Source organism: Prionailurus viverrinus, chromosome D1, assembly GCF_022837055.1.
Source record: "Prionailurus viverrinus isolate Anna chromosome D1, UM_Priviv_1.0, whole genome shotgun sequence".
Taxonomy (NCBI): Eukaryota; Metazoa; Chordata; class Mammalia; order Carnivora; family Felidae; genus Prionailurus; species Prionailurus viverrinus.
In genome coordinates, this window is record NC_062570.1 from 43,243,191 (window position 1) to 43,270,239 (window position 27,049).

General features: G+C 37.3%; 1 protein-coding gene across 3 annotated transcripts in view; it reads right to left on the reverse strand.

Annotated features, from left to right (window-relative positions):
- Positions 1 to 2,800: 2,800 nt before the first annotated feature.
- The window catches only part of NAALAD2 (N-acetylated alpha-linked acidic dipeptidase 2), a 70,947-nt gene continuing 46,698 nt past the window's right edge, over positions 2,801 to 27,049 (reverse strand). For all 3 annotated transcript variants that reach the window (XM_047877235.1, XM_047877233.1, XM_047877234.1), the window contains 8 exons: positions 24,751 to 24,814; positions 23,995 to 24,062; positions 20,799 to 20,890; positions 19,515 to 19,605; positions 17,792 to 18,056; positions 15,176 to 15,257; positions 14,015 to 14,107; positions 2,801 to 3,065 (listed from right to left, as the gene is read on the reverse strand). In XM_047877235.1, coding sequence (XP_047733191.1) covers positions 2,876 to 3,065; positions 14,015 to 14,107; positions 15,176 to 15,257; positions 17,792 to 18,056; positions 19,515 to 19,605; positions 20,799 to 20,890; positions 23,995 to 24,062; positions 24,751 to 24,814 — 945 coding nt within the window. In that variant the 3' untranslated portion in view covers positions 2,801 to 2,875. The remainder of the gene's footprint in view (positions 3,066 to 14,014; positions 14,108 to 15,175; positions 15,258 to 17,791; positions 18,057 to 19,514; positions 19,606 to 20,798; positions 20,891 to 23,994; positions 24,063 to 24,750; positions 24,815 to 27,049) is intronic.

Here is a 27,049-nt window from a genome sequence, read left to right on the forward strand (position 1 = left end):
GGATGTTGCATTTTAAATGCATAGATGATCATGATTTTTGTCTTTCATTTTATTAATGTGATGTATGACATTTATTGTTTTACACGTATTGAACCATTTTTGCATCCCAGGGATAAATCCCATTTAGTCAAGATGTATAAGCTTTTTGTGTTCTTCAATTAGGTTTGCTCATATTTGGTTGAGAGTTGTGTTCATCAGCAATATTGGTCTCTGCTTTTTGTTCTTTTCTGGCTTTAGCGCCAGAATAATGCTGGCCTTTTAAATGAGTTTGAAAATATTCCGTATACCTAAAGTTTTTGGAAGTTTGAGAAAGATGGTGTTAATTCTCGGAGTGTTTATTAGAATTTGCCAATGGAGCCATCTGGTCTTCGGTTATTTTTTGTACTGTGATGTTTTAAATTATTCAGTCTCTTGTTCCTTATTGGTCTATTCATGTTTTATGTTTCTTTTTCATTGTCTTGATAGGTTGTTTCTAGAAATGTATCCTTTTTACCTGTTTTGGGGCATATGGTTGTTGATAATGGTCTCTTGCAATCCTGTGTATTTTTGTAGTATCAGTTGTAAGATCTTTTTAAAAAAATTTTTTTTAATGTTTATTTTTGAGAGAGACAAAGTGTGAATGGGGGAGGGGCAGAGAAAGAGAGACACACAGAGTCTGAAGCAGGCTCCAGGCTCTGAGCTGTCAGCACAGAGCCCAACGTGGGCATCTCAGACTCACACACCATGAGATCATGACCTGAGCCGAAGTCAGATGCTTAATGACTGAGTCCCCCAGGCACCCCAAGATTGGTTTCATTTCTAAGTCTGGCTAAAGTTTTGTCAGGTTTATCTTTTTGATGAACCAGCTTTTAGGTTTTACTGATGCTTTTTTCTGAAAGAGCTTTTATTTCTGCTTTTATTTCCTTCTATGTCTAGACTTTATTTCTTTTTACATTTCCTAGAGTAACTTTCACAACTGGCTGTTTGAGATCTTTGTAATTTCTTAATATATGCATTTATACTGTAAACTTTCCTCTCAACTGCTTTTGCTGCACCCCATAAGATTTGATGTGTCATATTTCCATTTTTTTCTTTGACTCCTGGATTATTTAGAAGTATGTTTAGTTTCCACATATTGGTAGATTTTTCTAGCTTTCTCTTGCTGATTTCTATTTTACACTATTGTGGTCGGAAAAGATAGTTGGTATTATTTCAATCTTAAATTTGCTGAGATTTGTTTTGTGCCCTATCATGTGATCTGCCTTGGCAAATGTCCATATGCACTTGAGAAAAACGTGGATTATGCTGTTGGTTGGAATGTTCTGTATATGACTGTTGAATCCATTTAATTGTGATGTTCTGATGTTGGATGTATAATTGTCTTATCTTCTTGATGTATTTATCATTAGTGACTTCTTTGTCTCTTAATGTTTTGGGCTTGAAGTGTATTTTTTCTGGCATAAATATGGTGATGCCTACTTTTTTTTTTGGTATCTACATGCATGGAATATCCTCCTCTGTCCCTACACCTTGAGTCTGTGTTTTTAGAACTAAAATGAGTTTCCTTTAGACAGCTATATAGTTAGGTGTTTTTTGCATCCAGCCACTTTGTGCCCTTTGGTGAATTCAATCCATTTATAATTACTTAACTACTGCTGTCTTCTTTTTTGCCTTCTGGTTATTTTTTTTTATCTCCTGTGTTTCCTTTTCCCTCTGTTTCTACCTTTGTACAGTGGATTTCCATGGTGATTTCCTCAGTCTCCCCTTTTTTTGTTTCATCACTAGATTTTTGTTTTGTCATTAGCAAGTGCATACATAAAACATCTTATAGGTAAAGTACTCGTAAGGGAAAATGTTAAGAAATAGCTCACGGGCGCCTGGGTGGCTCAGTCGGTTGAGCGTCCAACTTTGGCTCAGGTCATGATCTCATGGCTCGTGGGTTCAAGCCCCACGTTGGGCTCTTGCTTACAGCTCAGAGCCATGAGCCGGCTTCAGATTTTGTGTCTCCCCCTTTCTGCCCCTCCCCTGCTCATGCGCTCACTCGCGCACTCTCTATGCCTCAAAAATCAACATTAAAAAAATTTAAAAAAAAATAGCTCATTATATATGTAACATCCTTGCTTAATTACATGGCTTTGGCACATAATCACTTGTTCTAATTATCAGCTGTTGATTAAAGATGATAAAAACATAACTTATGAAACAATAACTTGCAAGGGTTACTACAGTTGACCCTTGAACAGTGTGAGGGTTACGGGTGCCAATCTACCAGGCAGACAAAAATATGCATATAACTCTACTCCCTAAAAATTTAACAGCTGATAGCCTACTGTTGAGCAGAAGCCTTACCAATAATATAAACAGTTGATTAACCCATATTTTATATATATGTATTATATGCTGTATTCTTACAGTAAAACTAGAAGAAAAATGTTAAAATCATAAAGAAAATGCTGTATTAGAAAAAAATTAGGTATAAGTGGACTTGTGCAGTTCAGACCCATGTTCAAGGGTTAACTATTTTTTAACTTGGTGAGAAGCTAACAAACTGTTTTCCAAAATGGCTGTACCATTTTACATTTCTACTAGCAACGTCTGATAGCTCCAAGTTCCTTGTCATATTTTATTTGTGGGAATTTTCAGTTACTTTATGTCTTTCTGCCCCAAGACTGGAGTTCTTTTGTTTTATTAGATTAACGATTTGGTGATGAAGTTTTGAATTTTTAAAAAGCCAAAAAACTCTTTACAGATGAACAGAATGGAAGTCTAAATCAAAATAGGACATGAAAAGCAAGATTATTGAATACTCTGGCTTCATAAGTGATCAAAAAACAAGGAAGGATTTTATCCTGAGACTTTCAGTAACACTTTTAATGGCCATTTGGCTGAGACCTTCCTATAACACTTCTTTCAGGGTTCCTGCTGCTGCTTGAATTGTAAAGGCTGCAATAGAAATGTGTTTCTTTACTTCTGTCCAGGCTGATTGAGGGTCTTCTTTATTTTCAATATCAAACATAGCATCATAGATCCCAGGAAATGATTCTCCAGCGTATTTGTTGTGGCTACTTGGAGCAAAGATGATGTGCCTAATAGAAAACAAAACAAAACAAAACAACATAGGGCAGGTTGAGCTAAAGGGTATATGTACATACGTTACATTTTACACACTTCTGTCTTCATTCCCTTTCCTTAGATGACATCTTAATACTGTGTCTCCTCCTGGCATTCACTTTTTTACTCCAAAATGAAGACCTATAATTAATTTAAGATAGTTATGTAACAGTATAATTTTAAATAAAGAAAGTTGACCATATGCATTCACTAAGATTACTCTCATAAATCATGTTGCTACCCGTACCAATTAGAAGAAAATGGGTTCGTTCTCATAAGTTGTGTACATCAGTTGTCAGACTGCCAAGACACCCAAACAGTGAAAACAAGTATGCTTTATGGATATATTTACTGAGAGTGAGAAGAGATTGAAAAAATTATCTGTGCGTTGCCTTTTTCAGAGATTCAACAAGAATGACACTTGTTCCGATACTCTTTAGACATTAAAAATCAATAATTAAAAAAGCGTGTATTGCCAATATATCATAAATGTAAGGATGATGAATTAAGTCCATGTGAATTGCCTACAGACACATTTAATTTGTAATCTAGAAGGAAAGTTTTGCATCTGATTTTTTATTTTGTCTTATAACTACCTGAAGGGATCAAGCTACTTCTCTTCCTCTGGAATGCTGCTTTCCAGAAAAGGACATATTTTATTGAATACCATGATAAGGAATTAGGTCAAAATCCTACAGCTTCTTTAAGATGTAAATCTACTGTCTGAGACAGTATGAAACTCTATGTAAGTTAATATTAACGATCAAATAGAAATTTATAATGTAAATCATTTAGATTATCCAAACTACATCAGGATTTATTTCTCTTGGCTTTTAAATCTTAACATGGCCTCAAATGGATCTTTCTTAGAGCCAGTGTTACATACTGAACTGCTTATAAACATTGATATTCTAACCTATATATGACTTGAGATATTCTACATGAAGTTTATAGCTATTCATAAGTATACGTGTCCTCTATTGGAAAACTGTAAAAGCAGAGTATAGTAAAATACAGATAGATACTAAGAATTGTATAAACCTGGTTCGAATCATTGACCTGACATCTAATACCCCTGTGGCCTTTCACCTTGGCTAAATTGTTAGGTATTCTATTCTTTTTGATGCAGTTGGAAATGGGATTGTTTGCTTAATCTCTCTTTCTGATAGGCCATTATTAGTGTATACAAATAATAGATTTCTGTATATTTTGTGTCTTCATACGATGAATTTATTCATTCTAACAGTTTTTTAGTGGATTCCTTAGGTTTATCTATATATAATGTCACCTACAAATAAGTAATGGTTTTATTTCTTTCCAGTATGGATGCCTTTTTCTTGCCTAATTGCTCTCAGTAGGACTACCAATACTATGTTGGAAAAAAGTGGCAAGACTAGGTAAGCATTCTTATATTGTTCCTGATCTTTGAGGAAAAGCTTTCAGCTTTTCACCCTTAAGTATGATATTAGCTGGAGGTTTGTCATATGTGGCCTTTATTATGTTAAGTTACATTTTTTTTACATGACTTTAATGAGTTTTAATAAAAATGCATGTTGAATTTTTGTCAAGTGCTTTCTCTGCCTCTGTGTAAGACTTTATCCTTCATTTTGTTAATATGGCATGACATTGATCTGTGGATATTGAACCTATCTTTTTATCCCTCGGATAAATCCCATTTGATTGTGGTACGTGATCTTGTTTTAATATATTGTTGAATTTGGTTTGCTAATATTTTGTGAAGGATTTTTGCTTCTCTGCTCATATTGGCTGGTAATTTTCTTGTGGCATTCTTGTTTGATTTTCATATCAGGGTAATGCTTGCCTTTTAAAAGGAGTTTGGAAGTGTTCCCTCTTCAGTTTTTTGAAAGAATTTGAAAACCAGTGGTACTGATTCTTCTTTCAGTGTTTGGAGAAGTTACCAGTGAAGCCGTTTGGTCCTGGACTTTGGTTTGTTGTGAGATTGAGGATTCCTGATTCAGTATCCTCCCTTTCTTTTTACATATACATTTCTTCATGCTTCAGTTCTGAAAGGCTTTATGTTTCTAGGAGTTTGTCCATATGTTCCAGGTGTTTCAGTTTGTTGGCATAATAGTGTTGATAGTCTTGTATGTTTGTATTTCTGTGGTATTAGTTGTAACATCTCTTTTATGTGTCTGAACCCTTTCTCTTCTTGGTGAATCCAGTGAATGGTTTATAAATTTTCTTTCAAAGAATCAGCTCTTCATTTCATTGAACTTTTCTTTTGACCTTTTAATTTCTATTTTCTTGATTTCCTCTTTATTTCCTTCCTTCTACTAACTCGGCTTCATTTATCATTCTTCTTCACTGAGGTGGGATGTTAGGTTGCTTGAGAATTTTACTTTTTTCTTGGGGTAGGTGTTTATTGCTGGTGAACTTCAATCTTAGAACTGCATTTGCTATATCCCATAAATTTTGCCATCTGTATTTCCCTCTTCATTTTTCCCAAGGTATTTTCTTATCTTTTGATTTCATGACCTGCCCTATAGTTGGTAGCACATTGTTTAATTTCCACTTTTTGGGGATATTCCACTTTTCTTGTAGTTGATTAACTAGTTTCATATCACTGTGGTCAAAACAGATGCTTAATAGTTCCTAAGTCTGTCAAGACTTATTTTTTTGACATATGACCAATCCTGGAAAACATTGCACATGCTCTTGCAAGAATGTGTGGTTTGCTTTTGGATGGAACATTCTGTATATATCTTTTAATTTCATATGGCCTAATGTTACGTTTAAGGGTAACGTTTCCTTAGTGATTTTTTTTGTCTAGAAGCTAGCCATTGATGTGTGGCGTTAAAGTCTCCTCCTCTTGTATTCCTGTCTCTTTTGATGTGTGTTAATGCCTAATATATATGGTTGGGTGCAGATATATTTACAAATGTTATATCCTCTTGTTTGACCCTTTTATTACTATGTAATTTCCTTCTTTGTCTCTTATTACAGTCTTTGTTTTAAAGTATTTTGTCTGATACTAGGATAGGTATTCCTCCTTTCTTTTGGTTTCCATTATGCATTAGATGTCTTTCTCCATGCCTTCAGTTTTCATCCATGTGGGTCTTTACATCTGAAGTGAGTCTCTTCTGGGCGCCTAGGTGGCTCGTTTGGTCAAGCATCCAGCTCTTGACTTTGGCTCAGGCATGATCTCACAGTTCGTGAGTTTGAGCCCCACATTGGGCTCTGAGCTGGTGGTGCAGAGCCTCCTTGGGATTGTTTCCCCTTCTTTCTGCCCTTCCCCCCGCTTGCGCTCACTCGCTCTCAGAAAAAAAAAAAAAATGAAGTGAGTCTCTTCTAGACATCATATAGATAGGTCTTGTGTTTTTATTCATTCAACTACCCTGTCTCTCCATTGCACATTTATTCCATTTACGTTAAAAATAATAGGTATGTACATATTGCTGTTTTGTTAATTGTTTTCTTGCTGTTTGTAGTTCTTGCTTGTTGCTTATTTTGCTCTCACCCTTTGTGATTTGATGGTAGGTATGCTTAGATTTTCTTTTATCTTTCTTGTATCTACTACAGGCTTACCTCATTTTATTGTGCCTGACAGTACGTTTTTCGTTGTTGTGTTTTTTTTTAATTGAATGTTTGTGGCAACCTTCCACCAAGCAAGTCTTTTGGCACCATTTTTCCAACTATATTTTTTCACTTTTTGTCTCTGTGTCACAATTTGGTTATTTTTATAATATTTCAGACTTTATTATATTCTTTATTGGAACACACTTGACAATACAGTGTTATTTGGGGTGTATAATAGTAATTTGACAGTTACATACATTAGGAATGCTCACTGCAATAAGTGTAGGTACCATCTGCCACCAAAGTTACTACAATATAATTGACTGTTTCCCTGTGGTGGACTTTTCGTCTTCATGGCTTATTTATAACTTCAAGTCTGTACCACTTAATCCCCTATTTTGTCCATACTCCCCCCCCCACCCCCCCACTGTCCTTTCTAGCAACCACCAATTTTTTTCTTGGTTCATTTGTTTTGAAGTGAAATCATATGGGATTTGTTTTTCTCGGACTTACTTCACTTAGCTTAATACTCTCTAGGTATATCCATGTTGCAAATGGCAAGATTTTGTTCTTTTTTATGGTTACTGTTGCGTTGTGTGTGTGTGTATGTGCGTGTATACATCTTTCTCTCTTCATCTGTTAGTGGACACTTAGGTTGCATCCCTATGTTGGCTATTGTAAATAACACTGTATTAAATAACGATGCATATATTTAGTTGAATTTGCGTTTTTGTTTTTTGGGGGGTAAATACCCGGTAATAGAATTACTGGGTCGTGTAGTATTTCTATCTTAAGGTTTTTAAGGAATGTTCATACTGTTTTCTGTAGTGGATGCACCAGTTTACATCCCCACTAATAATGTATGAGAGTTCCCTTTTCTCCACATCCTTGCCACCCCTTGTCTTTTTGATACTGGGCATTCTGACATTGTGAGCTGAAACCTCATTTTAGTTTTGATTTGCATTTCCCTAATGATTAGTGGTGGGGACCATTGTTTTTCATGTCTTTTTCTCTTTGGAAAAATACATATTCAGGTTCTCTGCCCTTTTTTAATCAATTTTTTTGTTGAGTGGTAGCAGTTCTTTATTTTAGATATCCCTTCCCATTTTAGATTTCCTTGTTGTTTTATTGATGGTTTCCTCTGCTGTGCAAAAGCTTTTTAGTGTGCTATTCTCCCTGTTTTTGGGGTTTTGTTTTTTGGTCTTTTTGTTTTTTGAGTCTAATGGTTTTAGCTCTCACATTTACTTAGGTATTTAACCCATTTTGAGTTTATTTTTGTGATAAGAAAGTAGTTCCATTTCATTTGTATGTAGCTGTCCATTTTTCCCAGCACCATTTATTGAAGAGACTGTCTTTTCTCTATTGCACAGTCTTGCCTTTTTGTACATGATTAATCACATAAGCATGGGGCTCTCTCTTCTGTTGATTTATATGTCCATTTTTCTTCCTGTATCATCACTATAGCTTTGTAGTATATATTAAAATCTGGGATTGTGATACCTCCAGCTCTGTTCTTGTTTCACAAGGTTGCTTTGGTTATTTAGGGTGCATTTTGTTTCAATGCAAATTTTAGGATAATTTATTCTAAATTTGTGAAAATTGCTATTGATATTTTGATATGGATTGTGTTTGCTTGTTTTGTGCTCCCTTGTACTCTTCAGAGTACAGGTCTTTCACCTCCTTGGTTAAATTTCTTCATAGATATTTTATTCTTTTTGATGCAATTGTAAATGAGTTTTCTTAATTTCTCTTTCTGCTTTGTTTAGTAGTATATAAAAACAATAGATTTCTGTGCATTTGTTTGGTACCCTGCAACTTTACTGAATTCATTAGTTCTAATTTTTTGGTGTTTTTAGGTTTTCTGTATGTAGTGTCATGTCATCTGCAATAGTGACAGTTTTACTTCTTCCTTATCAGTTTGGATGCCTTTGATTTCTTTTTCCTGTCTGCTGCAGCTAGGACTACCAATATATGGTGAATAAAAAGAGCATGAGTGGGCATCCTTGTCTTATTCCTAATCTGAGAAGAAAAGCTTTCAACTTTTCCCCATGGAGTAATAGGGTAGGTGTGGGTATATCTTAAATGGCCTTGATTACATTGAGGCATGTTCCCTCTAAACCCACTTCACTGGTAATTTTTATCATAAACAGATGTATTTTGTCGAATGTTTTTTCTGTGTGATTTTTATCATTTATTTTGTTAATGGTGGTCTATCATATTGATTGATTTGTGGATACTGAACCACACTTGTATCTCTAAAATCTGACTTGATCATGGTGAATGATCCTTTTAGTATATTGTTGAATTCCATTTACTGTTTTATGGAAGATTTTTGCTTCTCTGCTCATCAGATACTGGCCTTAATTTTCATAATCATTATATTTTAACTGCTGCAATCTTACAATAAAACTTTAATCGGTGAAGAGTTGCTGCTTATGGATGAGCAAAGAAAGTCGTTAATTTTAGATGGAATCTTCTCTTGGTAAAGATGCTGTGAAGATTCAGCAGTGGCAACAAAGGGTTTAGAATATTACATAAACTTAGTTAAAAAGCAGCGGCAGGCTTTGAGAGAATTGACTATTGAAATAGAACTGTCGAACAGATCACAACAGAGAAACCTGAATGGAAGACTTAGCCACAACCAGTCCAAACTTCAGCAGCCACCACCCTGATCAGCCAGCTGCCATCAACTTGGAGGCAAGACCTTCCACCAGCGGAAAAGATTACAACTAGCTGAAAGCTGAGATGATGGCTAGCATTTTTAGAAATACAGTATTTTTTAATTAAGGTATGTACTTTGTTTTTAGAAGTGCTTCACACACCTAATAGACTATAATACAGTATAAACATAACTTTTGTATGTACTAGGAAACCAGAAACCTCATTTAAGTTGCTTTATTGCAGATCTCTGTAACCTAACCTGCTGTAGATCAGAGGTATGCCTATGTAGCTGTTTGGTTTGTGGTTACTATGAGACTTACATAGAACAAACTACCAATTTAAAGTAGACTTTCATGAATATGACAGTTTTACTTTGAAGGCATTCTAAAGCTCTGCCTTTTTACTCTTACCCATCCTACCCCCATAGTTTAGGTTTTACTTCCTCTTACTTGTGTGTATCCCTTAATTATTATAGTTATCTTTACTACTTTTGTCTTAACCTTCATACCATTACTTTTACGCTAATGTTTATCTTTACCAGTAAAATGTTCACTCTTCCTGTTTTCTTGTTACTAATCCACACCTTTCCAACTTAAAGAGCTCCCTTTAGCATTTCTTAGGAGGCCAGTTAATGGTGACAGATTCCTTTAGCTTTTGTTGTTCTGGAATACTCTTTCTCCTTTAGTTCTGAAAGATAACTTTGCAAGAGTGTATATTCTTTCTTGATCGGAAGTCTTTTTCTTTCAGCACTTGCACTCTCTCATGCCACTCCTTTCTGGCCTGCAAAGTCCTGCTGTAAAATCTGCTAATTATTGTATGGGGGTTCTTTTGTATATAAGAAGTTCCTCTCTTGGCTGCTGTTATCCTGGTCTTTAACTTTTGACAATTAGTGTTTTGGTGTGGGTCTCTTTTGGTTCATTTTATTTGGAATTCTCTCTGGGCTGCCTGTTTCTGGATGTTGGGTTCCTCTTCTAGGTTTTCAGCCCCTTTCTGTCTCTTCTGGGACCCCTGTCATGTGAATGTTAGTTGATGTTTTCCTCTAAGTCTTTTAAGCTTCCCCCACCCCTGCGCTGTGGGTGAATTCTAATATCCTGTCTTTAAGATCAGTGATCCTTTCTTCTGCTTCATCTTGTCTGCTGGAAAACCCCTCTAATTTTTCAGTTCTGTTATTGTATCCTTTAGCTTTGTGATTTCTATTTGGTACTTTTTTTTTTCCAACTTCTGTGTTCATCCATTCTTCCAATTTTGGTGAGCATATTCATGGCCATAGTTTGAGCTCTTTATCAAGTAGATTATTTATCTCCATTTCACTGAGGTATTTTTCCAAGGTTTTATCATAATTCTTTCATTTGGAACATATTCCTGTTTTTTTTTCCTCTTTGTTGGTTTCTGTGCTTTAGATGAAACAGCCACCTCTCCCAATGTTGAAAATAAACCTTTTCATTCAACCTTGCCCTATCATTTGTTTCTCAAACCTGTGGTGGTCCAAGCGGACTATTTTTAAGAGCTCCTGATAGCTGAGGGTGTGCCAAGACCTGTCAGTGTACCAAAGGGGAATCTCTTGCCACCTAAATTCAGGATGATTGAAAGCTGCTGCCTGAGGGTCTGGTTTCCAAACTTTGTGAGACTGCAAACATAAGCTGTTTTCTGGAATATGCCAGCAAGCTGTAGTTACGAGCACAAAGATGGCACTGCCCTCATCCACATTGCTTGAGAGTATCTCCATAGGCCTCTAGATAAGCCTGCTCTTAGGCTGAAGCTTCAGGATAAATATGCGTCTACAAAAAGAGGATGTGAGTTTTAGTCCACTGTGCAGTGGCATCTGTTTCAGGAGGCTCCCCACCCCCATTGAGCGAGCCACAAACACCAGGGTGTGAGAACTCCCCTCCCAGAGGTGTTGGTGCTCTGGAACAGGCAGAGTGAGAGCACAGAGCACCTGCCCTCTGAGGCCTCTGATAACTAATCCTTAGATGTGTGTTTTAATTAGAAGCCTGCCCCTCAGGCTGTAGCCATGATGATAAAATTAAGACCTCTTTCACTGGAAGACTGAGCTCTTGGATCTGCTGTCTCTTGGCTGTGCCCTGGGGGTAGCTGCTTCTCCATTGGTTACTGTCCTGTGGGACCCATCAGCCTTGCCCTGTTGGCCACCAGAGCCATACAATGTACAGGTGTCCCCTGCAGCAGCTGCAAAAACTGGGGTGCTGGACAAAGGTACAAACTCCATTTGGGGATATGCCATCAAGCTGGGGAAAGCAGGGGGAGAGTGCAAAGAGGCTTCTCAGCCACAGACTCCTAGATACATGCCAGACCAGAAGCTTTCTCCTGAGGCCAGAGCTCCTGGACAAAAAGTCCTGTTTCAGTCCACTATCTGTGCAGTACACTGTAGGTGGTAGTTAGCCAAGAACCATCTCCCAGTTGTCCCAGTCCCACGGGACCCAGGAATAGAAGACCCTCTGGCTCCAGAGCCAGTCGAAGGGCATCCCTGGGCAGCAGCTTTAAAATGTAAGTGTAAAGGCTCCCTTCCAGGAGATACTGGCACTTTGGAGCTCAGCAGAGGAAGAATGCGAAGATGGCACCCACCAGCCTCCATCCCAGAGAACAGTCCAGCATGTGCCTCCACATGATGCATTAAAGCTAGCAAGTGAATGTTTCACATGAAGTCTGCTTTTCAAAGTGCTGCTTGTGCACTGGATCCTGTGGCAAGTGAGTCCATTTAAGCCCTTCAAGAGCCGTGCCTCAGTTCTCCACAGCCCTTTGGGTCTCTCGAATGTGAGCACACCATTAGTTTCCATAGCCAGATGTTTTGGAGGCTCATCTCAGGCATACGTCTGAAAAGCTGGTGAGTCCTATTTGAAGTATGAGCCCTTCATTCCCCAAGGAGAGGTTCTGGGTTTATAAATTCCCTCCCACTTGTGGGTTGTGTGCCTTGGGCCAGGTTTATGGCAGAATTAGTTCTCAGACTCTCCTACCATCTTCAGTCAGGCCTTTTTCTTGTTTGATAATGAAGGGGTTGCTCAGCTAGTCTTCAGGTCTCCTTCAGAGGAAATGTGGTTCACACAGAGTTGTAGCTTAAGTGTGTCCATGGGAGGGGGCAAGTTCAGGGTCTTCCTGCATTGCTCTTGTACTGCCTGGGCTTTAGAATATAGTCTTAATATTCAGGTAATAGTTCTAAACATATTTTCAAAATATAGTGCAGTCTTTTTAGAAGACAGTGTGGCAGTTACTTAAATTTAAAATGTGTTAAATCCACATACTCATTAGATATTAGGACATGTTCAAATAGGACATGGGGGCATCCTACAGTATTTATCCCAATAGTAAATAAAAACTCAACAAGGACTTTAAAAATTACACATATAAGCCATACAGTGGAACACTGCACGCCGGATATATACCGACATGGGGAGGATCTTGGAGATAAATTGTTACGAAGAAAGAACAAGCTGAAAAATAATGTGTAGGCCCATTTATATAAATATAGTTGGATGAATATGTATACGTATACACATACATATACACACATGTGTATATAAAACATTTTCTTTAGAGACTAGCAAATGGCTGGGTATGGGTTACAGAAGGGAATGCTGAAGGATCACTGTCCCTTTTTATTCTACAAGGCTGCATTCATTTTGACAAAATAGAGACATTTTACTTATAAAATACAAATACAGGCAGGAGAGGATTAACATGTAGCTTTGCTTTTCGCTTTTAATTTGACATGTAAATACTTAACTGATGGCTGCTATTATTTATATGAATTATCTTCTGAAAATAGCAGCCATTTACTGAATATATCCCTCTCTGAGCTCAATCTTCCACATGCCTGAAATATATAAACCTGTGGGGTGAAAGCAGTTATCTCCTTTAACAGCTAAGGAAAATGAGCTTTAGAGAAGTATTTTACCCAGGTTACTTAGTATGAGCCAGAGCAGGGCTCTAAAAAAGCCTGTGCTTCTAATTAAATATTAATACTAGTCACTAATATTTATAAGAAAGCTAACATATAGAACTATCTCTGGCATAGGTTATCTGATGATAAACAGCCTCGTAAATTTTCACCAAGGAACCACAGTTTAAGAGGTATCTTAAGAAACTGGAGTCTGCCCAAGCACACAGCCAAGATACTGAAAGAAAACTTGACATAGAAATACAGAAACAAAAAGGATATTTCTTCAGAACATGGCAGCCATCTTTAAAAACCTAAAATGTTACATGGAAATAGATCTAGATTTATTCTATTTGATTTTGGAGAGCAGATAGGATTAGAAGGAGAAAATTACAGGGAAAAAGATCTTATGAAGAAAAAATTCTATTAAAGTAGACCTCTCTTAAAATGGGATGGACTTCCTCATGAGGTGGTAAGCTTCCTACAATTGGAAGATTCAGAGGCTAGACAAGCTACTTACCTCAGATCCTATAGAAGAAATTAATGTAGAAATTTGAACTACACAAGCTCTAAGATACTAATAGCCTTTATATTTACAGGTTATTTTTCAACTATCATTTACATCTGTAGCAAAGCAGTAAACAACATGAAATTAATTTTTCTGATACTACAAGTTACACTGTTCTAAATGCATAATCTTACCCGTATTCTTCTCAGCATACATATTCACCTTCCGTTCATCTGATGGCAACAGTTTAAAGCAGACTTTGGATATGCTGGTTTTGGTCACACTGGAGTATTTAATATCCTTTAGTGGAACACATGTTGCTTCCTTACCTATAGAACCGCCTCCCTGGTAAACCAAGAGGATCGATGAATGCTCTCTCCAGGAGCATCAATTGGTCATTCATGATTCTCACTGCAATAGGACTTTGAAAATAAGAAATAGGTAACTGTAACTCTTTCATGGAACTATAGTTTAAAATTATATAGCATAAGGCATGGAAAAATAAACTTCTAAAATACATAGGTTTTTAAGAAAATACATATTAACAGTAATGCTTTATATGTAAGCTACATATAACAAGAGGGTCATCTTCCTAATATTCAGAGTAAGAGAGACCTACTGGAGATGGCTTGTTTTGTTTTTCAAGACCACAGAAAGAACTAAAAGTTTTAATTCTCTCTAGGAGGACAGCCAGGCCTCCTGCAAAGGCCGACTGGGTGTACTATCAGTTGTTGATAAGCCATTCAGTTCCACTGTGGAAGAAAGTTGCAGAATAAAGGCTGAACAACAACAAATGAAGGAAGGTCGCAGCAGTCTGCAGGAAGTTGCCCATCATGGGCTGGGATCCCCTTTCACACTTGGCATCTGCCAACTCTTCCTGGGGTGCTACACAAATTCTCTGGGCTTTCCTACAATCCAAAGGAGAGAGAAGCCTCTCAGAATGAAGGATAATCTTTCTGCCTATATGGGTAGTGGGAGAGCTTACTCTAATTGGATCTGAAAAAGTAAATGTGATAGGACAGTTTATGCTTGTTAAATAATGCTTTGAATAGAACTTTTCAAATTATATTTCAATCTAAAAGTGGCGAAAATTCTATCAGTAAAAGAATTCCTACACTGGTCATAGAAGTATTGGGAAATTAGTAAAATATACTACAAGTGCATTTACCCACGGAACGATGAATTACACTCAAAATTCTTATGCAGACTCCTGAAGGCATGAGGCTGGCCCTTGTCTTGGGAGGGGTTTTCAGTCTACCAGATAGAGCACTGCTTCTCAAACTTCAGTGTGAATACTGACCATCCTGGGAGTTTGTTAAAGTGCAGAATTCTACGTTTGATGACAAGCTCCTAAGTGATGCTGATGCTGTAGTTACAGACCTTAATTTGGGTAGCAGTGACTTAGAGCTGCCTGCCTAGGTAAGTGTACATGATTCACTCTAGTAACTAGATTACTTTTCAAAATAGGAAATTTTACATTTGAAACTTACTTGTTAAGATCAACTTCTGTGAGTCTTCTATGAAAATCTGAAGCAGCATCTGAGAAGTTTTTCACGGCAGAAAATAAAGAATCTTTTAAAAATAGAAAAGTGAAAGGTATATTAGTAAATGCTTCTTATTTCAGATGTTCACTTCCCTGCCCTCCACATTCCAGGCTGACAGGACTGAATAGATATTAAAACTGTTTTTCTACTGAGCCTTCTTGTAGATCCATGAAGATCAGAAAATATTGTAACAAAGAGACAATGGATAAAACAACATTTCTAAATTGGTTCTTCATGAAGGAACTTTCAAGAGTCTAGGACATAATTATTTTAACTCCTAATTTACCATTCATGTAGATATTCATTCAATATATATTAATACAACTTCTATATGCTAGATACTGGATACAGCTATAAATTGAGCTGTGTTCCTGCAATAATTAGAGAATAAATCAATGTTAACCAACCCCTCTTTTTAAGCAGTGCATTTAAGATCTTGTTTAGATGCAACCTGTGACAAGCTGGTGTATGTGGACTCAAACAGGATCAGGTCTGGTCTAGTCAAGCTTTTCTTTAGTTAACATAGATTCTAAGAAGTGAGAAGATTCTCAACATATTTTTTTATTACAACAACCTGTATCATTTTCCATCTTTTCTAAACTTAACATTAGCATAAATCATTGATTTCCTTCATTAATCCTGTGATACAGGGAATACAATATTCATTTGGCAGAGAAAGCACTTACTGCTCCACAGGATTTCTGTTAGGTCACACAGCTAATAAACAGTTACTTTCAATATAAAAGACAAGGTCTTTTTTAGCCCTAGATATCCTTTAAGCTCTAATTATTGTTGCTATTCTTAAAGCCAAGTACAAAATAATCTAATAATAGATACTTTTGAAGCCAAAGAGTGTTGAGGAAAGAATTTTAAATTTCCAATGAACCACAATAGTCAAATTGGATAAGAAATAAAACATGTGCCTGGTATTTAGTAACAGGTGAATAACTTTGGCCAAAGCAATTTCAGTAGAGTGTTAGGAAGATAGGACAGTACTAGATTGGTAGAAGGAAGTAGAGAACTGGAGACCATGTAAATTACATATCCATCCTATCCATCATTCATTCATTAAAACATGTTAGGGACTGCTTTTTGCCTGGCACTAAATGAAGAATTTTGATTGGGAAGGGAGTAGGGTACATTAGGTAGAAGAAATGTTTCTAAGAAAGTTACAAGATGGTTTAACGTGGATGGAATATTGCCACTGAGGTGGAGAGGGTGAAAATATGGGGGGAAAGGGGCATTTATAATAGAGTAGGTTAAGTCACTTTGTGTGAAGAGTGGCCTTCCCCTGTAACTGTGTGCTTTCTCTCTCGGTTGGATCCTGACTTAAAGTGATAAAAGGTAATTCACCAAAAGAAAATCGGGGCATCTAGGAAAAGAGGATGCTGGCGAGCCACAGAATTGTGAATGTCTATCTCGCTGTCAGCTCTGCTTATTCCGATTTCATTTGCCTCGTTAAAGAGACTCTCCAATCACTGATGTAAATACAATTTCCTAGATTTTCTTTGTATCACTTTATCTAGATCGTAGTACCTGCTGCTCATGACTTTGAAGATTACTAATTTGTATGCAATATTCCAAAGCCATTGCTGACTTCTCTCTACTTACTCTGTGTCCCTACAGTACTCTCTGTAGCGTCCTATAACAGCTTGTCCCTGCCATTTTTGTCTTTTCCCTCACGTGAGAGCCTGTGCTCTTTGAGGACAATGATTATTTTTTAAACATTCTGGTATCTCCCAGGAAATAACACAGTAGACAGTAGACACTGAGTACATACTTGATAATTTTGGTATGTACTAAGAATATCTACTCCCAGATTAAAAGAAAATGGTTATAACAGTACTAGTAGGGAACGTTTATAAGACTCACCACTGTGTCTATATATCCAACCAACTGAATGTCCCACAGCAGTCTTGGAAACGTTATATTCTTTACCATTTCACTCAGAGGAAAAGTGACAAAGGTCATGTAACTTTTCCAACATCACACAATGACTAAATATTAGAACCGGGATTTGAACCAGGTAACTGCTTCTAGACCCAATGCTCAGTCCTTTGCACCATACTATATTTCATCCCTGCTTTGTTGGAGATAGCATAGTACATAACAGTAACCACAAAATGGCAATGTGAATATAAAATGAATATAAAATACACAAAATGAAACAATGCTTAAACCAGGTAAAAAAATCTCCATGTAAACAAAAATATACAATAATTATATATGTAGTGGAATTGGTTTTCTCTATTTTCCCATCTTTGTGCAGTATTGTATTTTTATAGTATTGTTCTTTTAACAGCAAAAATATTTCTAAAGGCAGCAATATAGGGAAAATATTAACCAACCCAACGTTCATAGCACTAACTTAGCAAAACAAATTCATCCTACAAATACCAGGTTAAATGACATTCTTTAAAAGTGTTTCAAGTTTTTTCCTAGAAATCAAAATGAAGTAACGCAAGGATGTATTCTAGGATGAAAGAGTGTGCAGTGATGACAGTCAGAGACGATATCTGAAAGCTCTAACTCAGATTATAAAATATACCCAGCCATTCTTACCAAATGATACTCCATGGTCTCTCAATCGTTGGTCATGTTTCTTAGATAAATTGTAGATGCTTGTTGCATAGTTTTTCAAAGCTTTTGCATAGTCTTCAATATTGAAAGGAATGATTATAGAGTCTGCAAGCTCATAAACCAGTGCCCCTCGTAACTGAGCCACTGAAAGCTGTTTTTTAAAAGTAGGGTCATAAAAATTCTCTACTAATTCAAACGTCTCATAAATTGTATGGTATACCGGGTAGCTGCTGTACTTATCTGTTTTCTGGGGAAACAAAATATGGGTAGGTACTGAATATAGACAAACATTAAATACTCCAATTATAATATTTATGTAATCTTAAAAATGCAGAAAAAAAAATACAGCCATGTGGAACTCTGAGTTTTATCATGAAGCAAAAAGTTAAAATCTAACAGTTTCACCAACTATTCACCCATTTAAAATTTTACTGTTATTTATCATTCACATAATCTTCATTCAAAATACTGCAAAATTGTTATTGTATTTCTGATAACTGAAATCAAGGCATACATACTCAAATTGCATATTAACACAGTGTACAATTATCTATCAATTGATTGGAAATGAAAGGTTCTGGGCAGCTAAGATCTGTATAGAATCTACATTTAAGGACCTTCTCTGCCTTCCCAAACTGTATAACCAAATGCCATCTAACCTTTATTATGCAGTTAAGGGCTACCATTGTAAACTATTACATAGATGTATTTTATATAAATATTTGTTTTACTCCTTAGGTCTGCCTTTCCTAAGTTTAGTTTTACCTATATGCTACTTTGCTATAAGGTTAACATTTTTACTGCGAATCCTTGTGTCAGTCTCTCTCCTGTCTAATGTCCTGCTTTTAATCTGCAGTTTCTTAGAAACTAGACAACTGTGTTCAGATTGATGACAGAATATAAAAGTGAACAGGCCTTGAAAGAGTTTAATGAGTATCAGGATACAGATTTATTTTGCTTTCATCTCTGTTCTGATTCTGGAGAATCAGATTTACAAAAGGTATGTATTCTAGGCAAGCAAGACTGTGTATTGCAATTATGATTTGAAAATTATTAAAATCTGTGACAAATCTGGGTTTGCTGATGTAATCTTCAGTTTGGTTTATCACATAATTTATAACCTAGACAAGCAAACACGGCACATGCTGGCATATTCAAATACTCACATATCATCAGTGTGTTTGAATGGCAATGGTGCAAACTGATCAGAAAAGTTAATCGACTTAAAAATCAGGAGGAACTTGTTTTATTCCCTACTCAGGAGCCCTGGACTCAGATGACAGGCAGGAGTGAGGATGTGAAGAGGGGCTACTGACAGTAAAGACTCGTGGCCTAGCATTCCCTGTGACTAAAACAGGTTCTTCACATGCACATTTTCCTCAGGAAACGTGGAGGAGAATGGGATTTTCCAATAAAGCCTGAATGAGAACAGGGATGTGCACTACTTGGTTCTGCTAACCAGCGAAGCACTTGGCAATAATCTCCCACCTACCATTTCATTGAATAATCCTGCAAGGGAAATTCACTGAATAACCCAAATTAATTCCTAGTCCATCTACAAAGAGACATGAAGTCAGCCTCCAGCCTTGGAATTCTTGCCAGGCCACATGACCTGGTGCCCTGGTACCAAACAACTAAACAGTTTAAAATTCCTAACAAGAAGTTGGATAAAATGCTATGTATCCAAAATAATGAAATGGCTTACCCTGTTCTTAGTGTAACGGGCTCTGCCTGAAGCAATCCCAAGTCTCTGAAAGTAAGCTTCAAAATCACTTCCAGATCCCAGCTTGTTGATTCTAGATGTAGAATATAAATGTATATACACACACAAGGATATTATAAGTGCATAAGTTAAAAAATATGAAGTTAAAGAAATAGAAAAATGAATCCTGTCCCAGGAATAGCAAGGAATTGCACAGCACATTTACAAAAATTAGAAGGTACACCACCCCAAGCTACTTTCCTGTCACATGCCGGAAATTGCTGCGTTAAACCTGTAAATCTGCACTGACTACAGTCACAGTTGAACAGTGCCACCGAAGACAGCAGCCTAGTGACTGTGGTCTCTCTCACATCGTCAGTCTTTTAGAATATTTACATAGAGAGGAAAAAGAGAAAAATAAAATTTGGTCACTACCCTCAGAGAACTATAGTAAGAAAACTGCCATGATAAAGTGTATTTATCACGAAGAATCTATGCCTTATTTAGAAAATGAAATTACAATATATTTTTTTGCATGTAGTTAAGAAACCACTACATACATACATATGTAATATATATGCAATAACATGGGAAAATTTATGATAAAATGGTAAGCAAAGAAGAAAATTATAGGTGTATTAGAAAATATATACTTCCAATGTGTTTTTGAGATGTAGGTATTTTAAAACCTTTTTTTTGACTCTAGTTTTTGTTTTTTTTTTTTTAATCATGTAAAACTTTTACAGTGGAAACAAACTTTCACAAGACTTATTTGGAGTATGTAATGGAGCTATTAACTGTTACCATCATCTGCTGGTTTATAGAAATAGTATTGCAGGAGAAAAAAAATTGAAGAAAACTGTTGTGTGAATGAAAAGTAAAAAATTAATACATCCTATACTCATTACAGGTAAAGACACAATTTGGTAGTGACTTATAATGCCCCTTAAACTTAGAAGCAAATAATCCATATTTCATCATTATCATTTGGTGTCACATTAATGCATTGAATACATATCTAAGATTTAATACAAAAATGCAAAATAATACCTGATAATGTGGCAAAATAATTTTGGCTAAACATTTGCAAAAGTAGAATTTATTATAGATTCAAAGACTTGGCTATTCTGTCCCATTAGCAAATTGAAGGCTATACAGGGATTCTTTGGGATTATCTTTCTTCTACTCACATTGTTGACACAGCTGAGAATTACATTTCTGGAGAAACAACGGGCAAAGGGGAATTCACAATTGATCCTAACGGTAGAAAATATACAAGTAATTCACCTAGGAAAATCTTTATTTTCAGATGAAGGGTCCTTTTCCAACCAGCTTTCATAAAGAGACTTACTCTCAAAACCATCATCTGGGCTGGATATCTGGAAAGAAACATCAAATATTGGGAATTAGAAGCAGAAGCAACTAAATTTATGTCGATAATAAAACCATAGGTTATCAACTTCTAACTATATGGACATATATCATGTTCTTTATAGAAAAACAAGCAAATGACAAAAAAATACAACCAAATCCATGTTCATTTTTGTTGCCTATTGATAATTTTGCCATGTACGTGAGATAAAAATCTCTGGCTTATTTTGGTAAACTTTTTTAATAGAGTTGCAGATTTATAACAAATGTTATCACTTTAATTTTTAGCAGTTTAGATGTCCTTGAGTAAGTCACTGGGGGAAAACTTGGATACAAGATTTACATAAGTAAGTTGCTTCTGTCCTAAAAGACCTTTAAAGAGAGGCCTCAGGGTGGCAGACGTGGCTGAAGCATCTAAGCCTGACAAGGGCAATGTAAGTCCTGGTTTTGCAGAGCCCGAGGGGAAAGGAGGAACTGCTGTTTTGGAAAGTCCAATTGTATTCAAACCAAGTTGGAATCTGATGGGTTTTAAAAGCTCTGCATAACCTCACATTTCTCTTTGGGGATTTTAAGAGCTTCTATGAATACAAGAACCTTTTTTACTGCCCCCATTAAAGGTACGGCCATTAACTTACACTCTGCTGTCTCCAATCTTCGGCAGGGCCACAAGGTAGAGTGTGGACTGTGAAGGCTGAGGTGCCTGTTTTAGATCCTCATGAACACACGTATTGCCTGAATTTTGTGTTTGTAGCTCTGCTTTGTTCAGAAAAAGGCATACCCTCCTCACGCATCTCTGAAAGCATCATAACCTATGGTGTGTTGCTTCCCCTCTTCAAACGCTAGTTTTCTCAGCTGTGGAAATGGGGATAATGGTCCCCATCTTAACATAAACATCAATTCCTCTGATATTTTCTGTGGCCTTTATACAGAGTGGGTTGTTGCCTCGTCATTGCACATGAGCCCGCAGCTTAAAGGCAGTCCTGGCTCTCCACGTCCTTCCTTTGCCCACCAGCATGTTGCAGCAGCAGGACGTTCTACTCCTTTCCCGCCAACTGACTGGGTTCGACTCGACTCTGCTCCCGCCAATTTGCAATAGCCGAGAACCTGCTCCAATTCCTACATCCTGCTTAGGCCGAACTCTCTGAAAAACCCTCTCCTTTTCTGGAATCACAATTTCAGTCTAGCACTACCCAGAACTGAGTCCTTCTAGCCTGTACCCCCTAGAGCATACTTTCTGTCTCTGCTGTCTTGTCACAAATGCTGACCCTTGGGTATTTTCAACACCTTGTCCCAGTTCTTAAATCGGGCAGCTGCCCAGTCTCTAAGCTCTGCCCTCTCTACCACTCCCATCCTGCACTCCTGCCACCAGCATGGTTTGCCTCTGCCAACGCATTCTAGAGGTTGCTGAAATGGTAACTGTCCGTTCACAGAAGTCTTTTTCTACCAGGTTTTGGTATGGCCGTGGAGAAGCATCTGCCTGTGTACAAAGGGGCATAGACCTCAACTTCTCCCTATTGGCCCTGAAATTATTAACTATCCTTGATACCAAAGGCAGGAGCCATCTCTGGAGGACAGCACAAAGCATAAATGCATGTCCTGAGCAGGATTCTCTCAGAATTGTCCTTACAGCTTGCTTAGATGTTTTTATGGGACATTCCAATAAAAGTATCAAGAACATAAGCTACCCAATATGTTGAGAGTTGGGATGGGAATGATGAGAGCACTCCCATTTGGGAAAACTGGTTTTTAAAGGCATTTAATGGGAAAAAGGAAAGGGTAATATTAAGGGAGAGTGGAAAATAGTACCTACAGAGAAGTGACACCTACTTCACTTTGTAATCTAAGTGATAACATACTTTAAAGATTTGTATTTGGTAACTAAATTCTATAATGAACCATTTAAATGAAGTACACAAAAATTAAAGATATATGTCATTTTTAGAGTAGAGTGCAATGTACTTTTTATCAATAATACAAAATTCCTGTAAGAATTATTTCCATTTTGCTATTAGACTTGCTATAGCTTAATCTATTCACTACACTGATACTGAGTGGTCTTTCTAATGAACAAATATGATAATGTATAACCTTGTTAAAGATTCTCTGTGGCCCCTGGTTGCTCAGCCGGTTAAGCATCTGACTTTGGCTCACATCATGATCTCACACTTCATGAATTCGAGCCCCACATCAGATAGGTGCTGACAGCTTAGAGCCTGGAGCCTGCTTTGTATTCTGTGTCTCCCTCTCTCTGCCCCACGTGCATGCACATGCATGTGCACGTGCTCTCTCACTTGCTCTCTCAAAAATAAACATTTAAAAATAAATAAGATAAATAAAAGGAAGAAATGATCTGCCAGGTCTCTTCAAAAAAAAAAAAAAAAGATTCTCTAATTTTCCCATCACCGTATTTCTGACCTTGGCCTATTTGTCATGCTCCACTTCTTACCATTTATCCACCAAAACCTTATACGTATGTCACCCTGAACCACCTACAGTTGAGGAAATATTTTCTTTCATGTCTCCACATCTTTTTTAGCTTATGGTGTTCTCTGCTGAGAATGCCTTCTCTCTTACTTTCACACCCTTCCATTTTACAACCCAAGAACTAATTATTCTGTAAACATCTTCTGATGCTTCCCCAACCACCCCAGGATTTCAGCTTCTCCATTCCATAATTCTTCTCCATTGTTTGTAGTATCCAATATTCTACTGACGTGTAATTGCTCACTTACAAGCGTGTATCCTCTCTAGACTGCGAAGTGTTTGGATTCAGTGACCATGTCCTTTTATCATTGATGCTGCTGGAATTCATTTTATAGGGTTTGAACCCAAGGCTTTCTCCATTCCAGCTCATTCTTTTGTATTGAAATTCCTCTGCCAAATGAAACTGTATACCCTCTACATGGCAACATGTATACAATAACTACTATTAGAAAGATTAGCAATGCTATTTTTATACATAGCTCATATAAATAGTGTATTAAAGATTTTGTTCTGACTTCTTACTTATACAAATCAGTTACCAGTTTAAAAATCAGTACCACTAATTAAGAAAACAAGTGTTATCCACTTATCTATTCATCAGAAAACATTAAGACATCTATTTATATACCTCTTTTGTCAGTTTATACACCAATTGGTAAAGAAGGGGTGTACAGTCAACTCTCAGAGTATAATTGCCTGAAAAAATAAAATACAATGTATTTTAATACTTCCAGGTGAAATTCCAAGAGAAGTCTAATTCTAACTATTTCTAATTATAAACAATGTATAGTCTTGAAATCAAATAGCATCACTCTTATCTTTCGAGGGGGGCTTTGGCAAAGGAAGTGATAAGGCTATGCCATTCATATTTACTCCATCAATTCGACAGTGTATATCAAGACATTAGACCAGAGCATTTCAGTACCTCGGAAGTATGCTCTGACATTCATCTAGAAGTAATACAAAGAAAGCCTAGAGACACAAGTGTTGCATGTCAGCTTCCAAGCAAAGTCTGTAGTATGTACTCACTTCAAATTGCTCCCATAAAGTGTTTCTATGTGCAATATCCCGTAAAACATTCTTCTGAAATATTGTAGCCAAATTCTTTTAATATCTCCACAGGAAGAACATGGTTAATACTAGAGTTTTAAGTAGTAATTCAAGATAGGCAAATGGCAAACATACTAAAGAAATTACAATCGGTAGCTTAGTTATGACTCATACGGATTCATTTGAATCATAATCATTTTCTCTGTGGTCAAGTGGAAAATGGAGGTACTATTGAGGAATTTCATAGGACGAAAATAATCTCAGTTTACAAGTTAGTTACAATTTGCAGACTGAAAAGATGATGCATTGTTTAATAATCTGAAGTAAGATTTACCTTCTATAGATGAATCAGAATTGATATAAGCAATGCTTCTCTCCTGGAGTGTTTTTGCATTCTCCTACAGTTGAAGCAAAGTTGTTATTTAATTCACAATATTTACAATTGTGGAAATAAATAAGCAAATTAATTTAGTATAAAGGTGGTCTACAGACACCTTTATGAATCCAATATCTATGCCTTTGCCATAATTTATGAGAAAATGCAGATAACTGGTTGGTTGACAACATTAACACAAGTAAAAAGAAAAATATGTGTAGCTACTATTTATAGCAATAGCAAGGATTCTCAGAAAAAAAGTATTTTCACAGTGTGGTTCCTTGACTCCTTGCATTAGAATATGAAGGGGTGAGGCTCCCAGATTTTGGGCCCCACTGCAGATGTACTGATTAAAAATTTCTGAAAGGCCTGGAAATCTGTATTTTCTAAAAGGTATCCCTGGAAATCCTTACATACACTGAAGTTTGAGAGAGCTACTGAGACTGGAAACCCAAGTATAATTTTAAAAGTCAGAAATAGAGTCAATTTATCTTTTTTTTTTTTTAAGTATTTTATTTTAGAGTGCACGTGCACACAAGCAGGGGAGGCACAGAGACAGGGAAAGAGAATCCCAAGCAGGCTCAGTACTATCAGCACACAGCCTGACACAGGCCTTGATCCCGTGACTCTGGGATCCTGACCTGAGCCAAAAATCAAGAGTTGGATGCAACCAACTGAGCCACCCAGGTGCCCCTCCATTTATCTATTTTTAAAAGAGGAGATGCAAAGAAAAATAATTTTCAAAAGGAGGATAGAAAAAAAACTAGATGGAGAGAAGGAAAGCCATTAGGATAGTCTCTTCCTCTCACTATAACACACACACACACACACACACACACACACACACACACACACACACACACACACTACTATCACACAATGGGATATGCTGAGAGAGCCTTTTACTTCTCTCTAGCTTGCTACCTCATAAGAACACACTATAATAGGACACAGTCCAAGATAGACGCATATAAATACCTTGAACTCAGTTCCCAGACACACCAAATCTACACCTACAAAGAGAGCAACTCTTCCTAAAGAAGAACTGAGGGCTGACTGAACAACTTCTGCATGACAAAGAATAGAGGGACCACATAAAGAAGGGTAGGAAAGACAGACACACAGTAACATTGAGAACAACCACCCGAAGTGGCAACCGAGAGTAGAGAGGGATATCACTGAGGGGCCGATGGACAGAGTCACCTACCCTGGGACACAGAAAAACAAAACAAACAGTAATTTAAAGGGAAACTAGAGAGCAGCTGGGTGGCTCAGTTGGTTGAGCGACTGACTTCGGCTCAGGTCATGATCTCACAGATCGTGAGTTCGAGCCCCACGTCGGGCTCTGTGCTGACAGCTCAGAGCCTGGAGCCTACTTCGGATTCTGTGTCTCCCCCTCTCTCTACCCCTCCCCTGCTCACCCTCTGTGTCTCTCTGTCTCTCAATAATAAGTGAATGTTTAAAAAAAATTTTTTTAGTAAAATAAAATAAAGGGAAACTAGATTATTAAGTGAAGGAAATCCATTTACCAACCATAGAATGTCTGCCAAATGGGGGTAACTGCTAGAACTCTCTCCAGGGTCAGATTACTCAGTCCTCTAACCCACACCAGCTTCAGCTGTTCCATCAAGGTGACCCAGGCACAAAGCACCATGTCATATCTGGCCTGCTCCCATGCCATCTCCAGCCATCCCACCAAGGCAACCCCAATGTAAAGCACCCCAAAAACCCTTGGCCTGAGTCTGCTTCATTTCAGCTGACCCTCCAAGGTGACCATAGTGCAAAGCACTCCAGGAACCATGGATTACACTTGCTCCAGCTGACCTGACAGGGTGCCTCTGTGTAGAGGGCCCCAGCCAATGCCCATCCAGCACCAACCAGCCAGCCAAAGCCAACAAGTACACAGTCTACACAGGAGACATTCTTCTATAAGGCTCCTCCTTCAAGACTGGAAGAGGTACCCATTCCACATAATTCATAGAAACAAACAAAGTCAGACAAAGGAGACAGAAGAAGATGTTCTAAACAAAAGAACAAGACCTCAAAAAAAGAACTAAATGATGCCGGGAGCCAATCCATCCAGCCTTCCTGATGGCACAGCCTGCGTGGTTGGCAGAGGGCAACGCACAGTGACCCTTCGAATGGGAAGCTACCAGAATCCCTCCTGTTATTCATCATGGCCATCCCCATGGTCTAATTGGCATTGATGATTCAAAATAAACCCATGGGGGCAAACTCAGGGATTATATAAACTCCC